The following is a 10,337-nucleotide window of genomic DNA, read 5'->3' as shown; positions in this document are numbered from 1 at the left end:
TTCCACTTGCTTTCTTTGCATTCTATTTTCAAATGAAATAAAAGAGATAAATATGATAACAAGCAATTGTTTTCCCCACCTTATTTTTTTCCCAAATAAATAACAAAATTGACAATTGTATTTTTAAGTTATTTTAAAAAATATTTTATTTTATATAAAATATTTATTTTACCCTTATAAATTATAATTCAAATTACTCAGGAAGAAAATAAAATGAAAACCCCGGTATTTTGACTAATAAAATTATGAATGATATTTTGAGAATTTTACAGACTATTTTACAAGAATACTGTATACATCTTAAAGATGTCATGATGCCTTGAGATGTAATCTGGACCGTCTGATAGACAGTGAGATATGGGGACAGAAATTTCGGGACAGATGATCGAACTATATTTGGTTAAGTAACTGTCACGAATTTAACAATCGATTCTGTATTAGCTTCTAACAGCTCCCCTATAAAAGCAATCTTCCTAGAAGAGACCTCTGTCACTGTGGACAGAATAAATTCTTCCTTCCTTTCCAATTCCAAGTTCTCTCCGTTTTTTTTTTATAAGGTTTAAGTGTCTCTCCATAGTTTGCTTCAGCCTTTTCTCTGTTCTTGGTGCTTACGAACTCAATAAACATCTGCAGGATGTTTGATCCTAAATCAAGAGCATGGATCGTTCCTTCACTCTGCTTAATCTCCTTACTGGTCTCCCTAGAAGTCGACGGAAGTCCTGCGCCAATGATTCTCTTAGAAAGTGCAGTGGCCAAAGGAGCAGGTATACTTTGCTAATCAGCCTTCATTTTCCAACGTTTTGGACGTTCGATTTGGTTTTGCCTGCCCAAATATTTTTCTTTCATTTTTGCAGTATGTCTGGATGGAAGTCCCCCAGCATATCATTTTTTACCTGGTTCTGGTTCTGGTGTGAATAGTTGGTTGGTTTTCATGGAGGTCAGATCCTTTTTTTTTTTTTTTTTTAATCTCCTTGCAAAGTTGCAGTTGTATCTTTAACCATGAAGTTTGTGCTAGAAAATGAAAGAGGCACTACTGTTAGGCTGTGAATATCTAGCAATAAAAAGTCTCTAGAGTAACATAGAAATGACAGTACGAATAGGATCACAAGTGTCTCTGACATAGCCTTACGTAGAGTTCAGTAAAGGGAAGGATAAAGTTCATGCAGTCGATTTCTATTTAATAATCTCAAAGAATAACACACTTTCTACCATATTCAGGGAGGAGGATGGTGCAGGAACGTTACAGAGTGTGTCGAACGAACAGGTAATTTCAGAGGTTCATCTAAGTTTATGAAGGAGCTCTCATTCTCTGGCATTTTGGGAGACAATCAGAAAACCAATCCTGGTTAGTGAAATTTTAGTCTGCTCTTCTTTGTTTATGTTTAGATTTCTTCTGAATTTAGTGGCACAATGAAATGTTTATTCTGATTTGTTTTCATCTTATACTTGCAAGACTTCTATAACTGGAATAGGATCAAGATTCGATACTGTGACGGCTCATCTTTTACTGGGGATGTAGAAGCAGTCGATCCAGTAATATGCTTAACCCATATTGCATCATGATGGATGAGTCCTGCGTGCCACATTTAGTGACAATTTTCCAATGTAAATTTTTGTCAGGCTACAAATCTTCACTATAGAGGAGCCAGGGTTTGGCATGCCATTATCGACGATCTATTAGCAAAGGGGATGAACAAAGCCGAAAATGTAAATAGAACTTGTGAAGGTTCATCATGCAACATCTCATGCTAATGTTGCTGAATGCTTGCAGGCGCTACTTTCTGGATGTTCAGCAGGGGGACTGGCTTCCATTCTACACTGTGACGACTTCCGCAATCTTTTACCATCAAGCGCAAATGTTAAATGCTTTTCTGATGCTGGTTACTTTATCGATGCGTAAGTTCAATCATGGTTACCTTGTTTGATCAATATGATGCTAAGGAAATTAAACCATAATTGCTTCCAACAGGAAAGATATATCTGGAGCAGACTCTGTCAAGTCCCTTTATACTGATGTTGTCAACCTTCATGTATGTTGAGAATGAGTGATTCCATGCTGAAGTAGTCAATCAAAGGATACATACTCACATATTGTTTGTTAATTCTCAGGGGTCGACGAAGAATTTGCCGTCTTCTTGCAATTCGATGGAAACTCCAAGCAGGTGCTTCTTCCCACAGTATGTGATGCCTACGATGAGCACTCCCCTTTTCATACTTAACTCAGCCTATGATTCATGGCAGGTAACAAATCCACGAGAAGCATTTCTCTTTTTTTCCCCAGCCCCTTGATATGTGTATTTAATTATATATTCATGTTTGTCTCACTGCAGATCATGAATATTTTAGTTCCAAGTTCTGCGGATCCTGGACAAGCTTGGGCAGAGTGCAAGCTTGATATTAAGAAGTGTTCTTCATCTCAACTGCAGACATTGCAAGGTTAATTTTGGCAGTTCTGATAACTTTTAACTGGAAATGACCTTTTAGAATAGAATCTCTTTTTCCCTGAAACTATCTGATCTCGTAATGCTTGATTAATTCAGGTTTCAGGTCGCAGTTTCTGCAAGCATTGCCAACCAGCAACTCCACAGGCATGTTCATAATCTCCTGCCATACTCATTGCCAGTCAGGAGGTCGGCCAACATGGCAAGATGTTGATTCTCCAATGATTGAAAACACTGTGAGCTCTCAAACTACAGACAAGAAGAAACTTAATTAGACCATATATATATATGCCAATCCATCTATAACGGGATCAAATTTGACTATCTGCAGACGATTGCCAAAGCTGTAGGGGACTGGTACAATGATCGGAGTGCCGTGAGAAAGATCGATTGCGAGTATCCATGCAACTCTTCATGTCCAAACATCACTAATGAGTGAAGTTTAGCTCCTCCCCCGATCCATGAGCATTCCGAAAATATGCGTGGGAGGAACTCCGTTCGCCCTCTTGTCCACCTTGCAATGACGTTTACCTTGGCCGTGTACTTTGTTTGAAGATGAGAAAAATAACTAGTTGTATCATTGAAAAATTCGATCATGCAAAGAAAAGATATTGATTCTAATATTCTCTTTGAATAATGTCTAATAAAGATTAAAGTGCATTTTCAAACATACAAATTAGATGAAAAGTCCTAGGCTGAAATTTATGTTATAGATTTATTATGAATTATATAGAATATAATAGGTTATTATTAATTTTTTAAAAGTCATAAAATAATTGATTGTAAATAGAAGGGAATCTTTTTATTGGACTCATTCGCATACAGTTAGACTAGACATCTACAGTTTATTGAGGCGGACGCAGGTAAACGAACGAGCATGGTGACGGCTGTTGAGCGCGTTCGAGTTTGATCGGTTCCTGGTGCTCCTGCCTTGCTCTCCGTCCTCCCACTTCGCTCCTGTCTTCTTTACCATCTCCTACCCTCTGTCTCCTGCCAGAGTTCCGCGATGGGTTGGCCCCCGCACGGCGGCGGACCCGTCTTCCGATTCACTCAGAACGAGGTATACGCCGACCTTTCTCCTTCCTTCTGGCTATTTCGTCATCGTCATATTCTGTTTATGTTTTATGGCGGTAGTATTTTACGGTTTTGTGAGGATGAATTGTACGTCGTGATAGATGTCGAATAATTTCAATTGGATGGAAGACTGCAATGTTTTCGTTTTTTCTTCTTCCTTCCGGTCTAATTTGGTTTGCTTCGGCGTTAACCATTTCCTGCATAGATTCGCTGCTAGGATTCATCCATGGTTATAGACTTGCCAAAGCTAGAAACAAGTAGCGTATGGGTAATCTCGTATTCTTAAATTCTAGTGAAGGTCTGATACTATTGTGATACTCCGTGGCCGGGGGGAAAGCAGATGGAAAACAAGGAACGGAAACCATGATTCCATTTTTTACTTGGACCGAAAATATTTGGAGAGAAATCTGTAAAGAAAAGTGATCCTGTGATAAATTGGAGATGTGAATCATAGGTTGATAAAGCGAAGACTCTATGCCGTCCTGTAACACAGAGTCGTTAGTGCCGAGCTAGGAAGGAATTTTCGACGTTGACCCTCAGACTCTCAAGTCAATTTCCGGTGATGTAGAGAATAGCTGGAATGACGTAATAGCGAAGTGCGTGTGAAATAATGAAATTACACATACCTCTGCCCGTAAATGAGATCCCCTTTTATATCATCATTGTAGTGTTTGTGCACGCATATCAAAGCATGACATGTTTGGAATCCAAATGTCCTAGGAAAAGACCTGACAAAAAGTGCCCCTGACACATCTTCTTAAGTGAGCATACAAATCGCTGATGTGACAGGCTAGAAGCTTTCAAAGTATGATTTTCTCGCAGAACATGCTCTGTTGTCAGTGGCGCAAACCTCCAAAAGAATACGAGGAGATACATGGGTGGATCCCGCTATAGGTCGATCGACGTCTGATCGGTCGGGACACCTTGCTTGGTCGTGATAAATAGAGCAATCTCCCTTCGCTCGGTTTTCTTGTCGTCAGAGGGCTGCCTTTTACTCGGACCGACATGCCGCCCGCTCGATGAGGACAACGGTGGGGTGATGCACTGTTTGTTTATCCCTTAGTCTTATGCTGCCGTCTGACCTTGCTCGTTCGCTCGGACAAGTCGTCCTTTCGGCCATAACTGGCTCGCTCAGCCAACTGTGACACCTTCCTTGATTTTGCCTTCATGTTAGCTGACTTTTATTGACTTCGACCTCCACATCAGCTGACTTTCCTTGACTTCGACCTCCACCTTAGCTGGTCTTCCTCACTTTGACTTGCCTCTAGTGGAGCCCTTCTTCATTACCGTATCACAAGCCTTCCCCTCAAGTCTAGTCGAAGGAGACTGCAAGGCCGACTAACTGGACGATTAGTGTGCTCTGGAACTCCTTCTTCCCGACCGAATGTCCTTAGAGTCGCCGCTCGATTGTGATACTTTCTGCTTATAGCCGCCGCTCAGCTATTGCTGTTGCTGTCTTCCAACACAAGAGTTTATAGTCATCGCTCGACTGTGATGTTAACTGCTCAAAGGTTTATAGCCACCGCTCGGTTGTTGTCGTTGCTGTCTTCTAGCGTAAGGGTTTATAGCCACCGCTTGACTGTGATGTTAACTATTCAAGGGTTTATAGCTGCTGCTTGGTTGTTGCCGTTGCTGTCTTCCAGCGCAAGGGTTTATAGCTGTCGCTCGGCTGTGATGTTAACTGCTCAAGGGTTTATAGCCGTCGCTCGACTATTACCGTTGTTGTCTTCCAGCGCAAGGGTTTATAGCCGCTGCTCGGCTATGATGTTAATTGCTCAAGGGGTTATAACTGTCGCTAGGCTTATCACGACCAACACTTAGCTATTTTTTTTCTTCCTTTTGATCTCTGCTCTGACCGCTTATTTCACGTAGTGTCTTTTAATTGTCGCTGACGCCACCATGATTTCTCGAAAGTCGTTCAAATCCCCAACAATTAATATAAAGCACGCTTGACCATGCCCTTTAATTATCTTCTGCTTCCTCATTAATGCCACCTATAACCGAATATCACATGTCGCACCCTCCTCTCTGCCATATGTGTGATGTGACAAGTGACTATTTGGCTATGATGCGACATCGCCTCTTTGATTCAATGACCCAGATTAAATCCCGTTTTCCAAAACCCTGGATTAGACAACCCAGGGAGGCCACCCACAGGGTTTTTAAACCCTTAAATTTTTCTTCCGCTCCATTGCATTCCTCGTCTTCGTCTTCCTCGTCTCCTTGTTCCTCCTTCTTTGTTCGTGGCTGTTAATCTCTCCTTTTCTAGTAAGCCCCTTCTTTGTTCTCTCCCTTTTGATCTTCGGTTCTTCCTCTTTTTATTCAATGGTGTGGCCTACTTCTCCCCTCGGGTTATGGTACACCTTCACCGAGTCCGACTTTAATGGCGATGAGGTCGAGCAAATGAAGATAACCTACTATTTTCCTGACAATTACTCCATTGCCATTCCTTTTGCTTATGCTCGCCCCCATATGCCTCCAACCGGCTTTCTCCCCTTCTTTAAAGACCAGTTCCTCGCCAGCCTATGCTTTTTTATTCATCCTTTATTCTAGGAAGTTTATAGATATTTTCACATTCGACTGCATCAATTAGTGACTAATTCTTTTAGATTATTGTGTGGAGTTGTTGTCTTATTCTGTCTATACGAGATTCCTCTTGTGCCTCACATTTTCCACTACTTCTACTACCCGAAGCTTTTCGAGCCGGGCACCTTTCTTTTCCAAGTCCGAGCGGGCATTGTATATTTTGACAAAATGACCTTCTCGAATAAGCACTGGAAGGAGCACTACTTCTTCGTTCGTCTTCTTAGTCGGCTTGCCTTTCGACCGGCTAGCAGATTGAGTTGTCCGAACCTCCTTCGTTGGGGAGATATGGAGGCAGTTGGCTTACCTTCAAGCAGCCTTAAGTTTGGTTGGTCAGAAGTACCAAATACACTGGCTACTTTTGGAAGGAGTTCTGTATGTGTTCGGGCTAAGCCCAATCTGCACACGGCTGCCCGTCTTTTTAGGTATGTCTTTTTTCTTTCTATCATCTTTGAATCTAATTGATTTTTTTCTCTTTTTTGCAGATCAAATCATAAACTGAGCATTGCTGAGCGATTAGTGTAGGCTCTCCGATGTGGACATCAATGCTAAAGGAGTAACCGAGATGGAGAGTCGTGACCTATTGTCGGTCGAGCACTTCGAAGAGTTAACCGGCGAGGCAGGAGGGAGCCGGATGGTGGCTAGTGAGGTAGCCACTTATACTAGTGAATCGCCGCTCGAGCATCCCTTCATGGTGCCGGTAGTGGTTCCATCTGAGTCTGCTACCTTTGGTAAGCCACTTATCTAGCACTGTAAGCGATATCGAGCGGAGTCCTCCTACTGCTTGGCCACCTCTGCTCTCCAGGCTCCTGCTCGCGCGGTGACTTCCCGACCTCCATCTTGTTGGTGCGGTTAGCACTAATGGTCTAACTCAAATTTTGATAAATGACAAAGTAGGTTAAGTTAGTTTCATTGTGACCTAACACTTTGACCAGGTGTGAAGGAGAAGCCCAGACAGGTTGACGGGCAGACCGGATGTCTGGAACGAAGGCCAGCTAGGTCGACCGGATAGCTGGCACGAAGCCCAGCTAGGTCGACGGGTCGATCGAATAGTTGGCACGAAGTCCAGATGGGTCGAAAGGCTGACCGGACATCTGGCACGAAGTCCAGACGGGTCGAAGGGCTGACCGTACGTCTGGCACGAAGTCCAGATGGGTCAAAGGGCTGGCCAGACGTCTGGCAGGTAAGTTGAGGCAAGTCACTGGAGGGGAGTGACTGTGAGGACGCGTTCTCGGGAAGGGAACTTGTAGGACCGTTGCGGCCGGCTAGAAGGGGGGGTTGAATAGCCCTGTAAAAACAAAACACAACCCTTCCTGACTTTTTCAAACTAACACTTGCATATAAAATAGAAAAGCAATAAATCGAAACAGAAAAAGACGAGGCACCAGATGTTTACTTGGTTACAACCGGGGAGGTTGTTAATCTAAGGAAAATGATCGCACTACTATCTCCTTCAGGTGGAGAAGCCTCTTTTACAGCAATGTAGGCACAGAATGAAAGAAGCTAATCTAAACAGTGGAAGCACACAAGCGTTGTTACAATTTCTGAACTGATTGAAAAGCTTCTAGACCAAGGCTATATTTATAGCCTTGGTCGGGGCGCCTGGAAGGGTTCCTGGTGCCCTGGGGGGGGGATAAAACTTTATCCCCCAACGTTCAGATCGAGATTGACTCGATCTGGTCAAACTTGACGGTCCGGGCGCTCGGAAGGGTTCCGGGCTCCCCGGGTTGGTCCGGGCGCCTCGAACTGTTCCGGGCGCCTCGGACCCCCAAGTCAACAGATGTTGACTTTTCTTCGTTGGGACCTTTGCTCCGGTTCGGTCCGCCTCGGTCCGGGTCTTCTACTCCGGATCCGCTCACTTGGGTGATCTCTTCCATCTGGAAAAGGGCTCACCCGAACCCAACTTCCGGTCTTCTCGAGCGGGCTTCCCTTTGGCTTCTCGTCCCTCGGAATCACCGCGTGTTTCCTTCTCATCCGACGACATACTCATCCGCAGTCTTCGTCCCTCGGACGCACCACGTGACGCCCTTATCGCTAGCTGCGTCTCTTGCTCCTCGAGCAGTCTTCCGCTCCGGCTTTCGTCCCTCGGAACCACTGCACGTTTCCTTCTCGTCTGCCGGTGTACTCTTCCGCAACGCCTTGTCCCTCGGACGCACCTCATGCCGTCCTTCTCGCTAGCTGCGTCTTCCACTCGACTACCTGTGCTCTTAAGCTTCTGCACACTTAGACACAAGGTTAGAAACACACAGGACCTACCTTAACTTGTTGATCACACCAAAACAACCTTGGGGTTCCAACAATCTCTCCCTTTTTGGTGTGAGCAACCCAAGTTAAATTAGGGTAAAAATAGACATAAAATAAACTTAACTAAATTTGAAATTTAAGTGCAAAAATAAAACAAGTTAAATTTAAATTTTTGGTCTACCTCCCCCTAGACTTATACTTTTTCTTCTCCCCTTTGATCACATAAAAAACGGGGTTCTAAGAAAACATCTAAGGGTAAATACTTAGAAATTTTGAGATCCTTAAAAAAATTTTTGTAATAATAAACTGTCTCTTTAAAAAAATTTTAAGTAAGATTTTAAGAAATTTTTCTAAGTGAAATTAAAAAAAAAACTTAAGCAAAATTTTTTAATTTCAGAACAGCTTTTAACTTAGGCAAAAAAATATCTTCTGAAAATTTTTTCTAAGTATAGAATATAATTTTTTTAAGAAAAAGATATCAAATTTTTTTTACTAAGTAATATATATATATATATATATATATATATATATATATATATATATATATATATATATATATATATATATATATATTAAATTTAAGTCTTTGCAAAAATTATAAAAAAAAATCCTAACTTAAGATTTTTCTAAGTAAATATTTCACGTAAAAGTATTTTTCTATAAAAATATTTGAAAAACTTTAAAAGCATTAATTAATTCTAATTTTAATGCTTTGACAGCAAGTTAATTAAACATTTATTTCAATATTTTAGCTTCCAGGTCGTGGCGAGGCACTAGGCTTTCTTGATTATTGGTGCAACAACCACTTCCTTAGTCAAAGACTCATAGAGAAATTCATTGTTTAATTTTCTCACTGAAAGCGCTAATTTTTATTAATATTTAGACTAAGCAAGATTTAGGAACCCAATAAAGGTTCCAGCCTACTGGATTGATTAAAAATTTCTTAGGGACATATTTTCTAGAGATATTCCTAATTTATCCCTGGTGATATTTAAAGTACCAATTTTAATTATTAAATCTTCTAAAATTGGTTTTAGGTGAACATGAATAGTTTTTCAAGTTGTCTATTTGAATTTTCAGATTTTGATTTTCTAATTGTAATTTTTCATTTTCCAATTTTGATTTATCTAATTATTCTAAAGGACAGGATTTAGCTAAAATTATTTTTAAAATTTTGATTTCCTTTTCTAATTTACAGCAGTCTTTAGTTAATAACTTAACAAACTTAAAAAGTTTATCGGGAGGAAGAGAACGTACTCGACTTACCTTGTCGAGCTCGTTGTCCGTTTCTCCCCCTGAATTGCTGCTTGCTTCCGACGTGGCTCCCCCTTCATCGATGCTCATTTCGGAAGATCTTGACTCGCAGTCATCGTCTTGATGACTTGCCATTAGAGCAAGTCCGGAGAATGCCTCGACTTCCGACTCCGATGACGTATCGTCCCACGTCGCCTTTAGGGCCTTTCGCTTTTGGATAGACTTCTTAGCCTTCTCCTTGTCCTTGTTCTTCAGCTTGGGGCAGTTGTCCTTGACGTGCCCTTCTTCGTCGCAGTGGTAGCAGCGGATCGTCCTTTTCTTCTTCACCTGCGGATGGTTAGTAGATCTGAATTTACAAAGTTTCTTGAATCTTCTTACCATCATTACCATTTCCTCGTCGTCGAGAGAAGATTCCGACTCTGGTTCGTCTCTCGAAGCTTTGAGGGCGACGTTGTTCTTGGGCTCCTTCATTCCTGCACATCTTGACTCATGCACTTCAAATGTTGAAAAGAATTCTTTTAACGAATTTTTTTCTAAATATTTAGAAATGTAAAAGGCATCTACTAATGATGCCCATTTGGTATTTCTAGGAAAGGAATTCAGTGAGTACATGAGTGAATCTCGGTTACTTACCTTTTCTCTGAGATTCGAAAGTCTGGTAATAATTTCTTTTATTCTCGAGTGTAGATGCACGACTGTCTCGTCTTCCCCAAGTCACAGGATGGTGAGTTGATTGCGAAG

The 10,337-nt window shown here is 41.6% G+C and overlaps 1 protein-coding gene across 1 annotated transcript; it reads left to right on the top strand.

The window, feature by feature from the left end:
- The first annotated feature begins 568 nt into the window (after positions 1–568).
- On the top strand, positions 569–3,042 carry LOC121990379 (pectin acetylesterase 7-like). The gene is made up of 11 exons (XM_042544516.1): positions 569–764; positions 855–937; positions 1,219–1,345; positions 1,454–1,533; positions 1,621–1,707; positions 1,772–1,896; positions 1,970–2,030; positions 2,110–2,241; positions 2,331–2,436; positions 2,541–2,677; positions 2,773–3,042. The coding sequence occupies exons 1-11, from the start codon at positions 635–637 to the stop codon at positions 2,878–2,880; spliced, it is 1,176 nt and encodes a 391-aa protein (XP_042400450.1). The 5' UTR covers positions 569–634; the 3' UTR covers positions 2,881–3,042.
- Positions 3,043–10,337: the final 7,295 nt, after the last annotated feature.

The sequence above is a fragment of the Zingiber officinale genome, chromosome 6B, assembly GCF_018446385.1.
Source record: "Zingiber officinale cultivar Zhangliang chromosome 6B, Zo_v1.1, whole genome shotgun sequence".
Classification (NCBI taxonomy): Eukaryota; Viridiplantae; Streptophyta; class Magnoliopsida; order Zingiberales; family Zingiberaceae; genus Zingiber; species Zingiber officinale.
The sequence above is the reverse complement of the archived record's forward strand: the minus strand, read 5'-3'. Positions and strand labels throughout refer to the sequence as shown.

Bases quoted from the DNA above. Each gene is read 5' to 3' on its own strand.
- LOC121990379 (XM_042544516.1), top strand. From the start codon at position 635: ATGTTTGATCCTAAATCAAGAGCATGGATCGTTCCTTCACTCTGCTTA. The intron at 938-1,218 runs GTCAGATCCTTT...TACCATATTCAG, and splicing joins GTTGGTTGGTTTTCATGGAG to GGAGGAGGATGGTGCAGGAA. The intron at 1,897-1,969 runs GTAAGTTCAATC...TGCTTCCAACAG, and splicing joins GCTGGTTACTTTATCGATGC to GAAAGATATATCTGGAGCAG.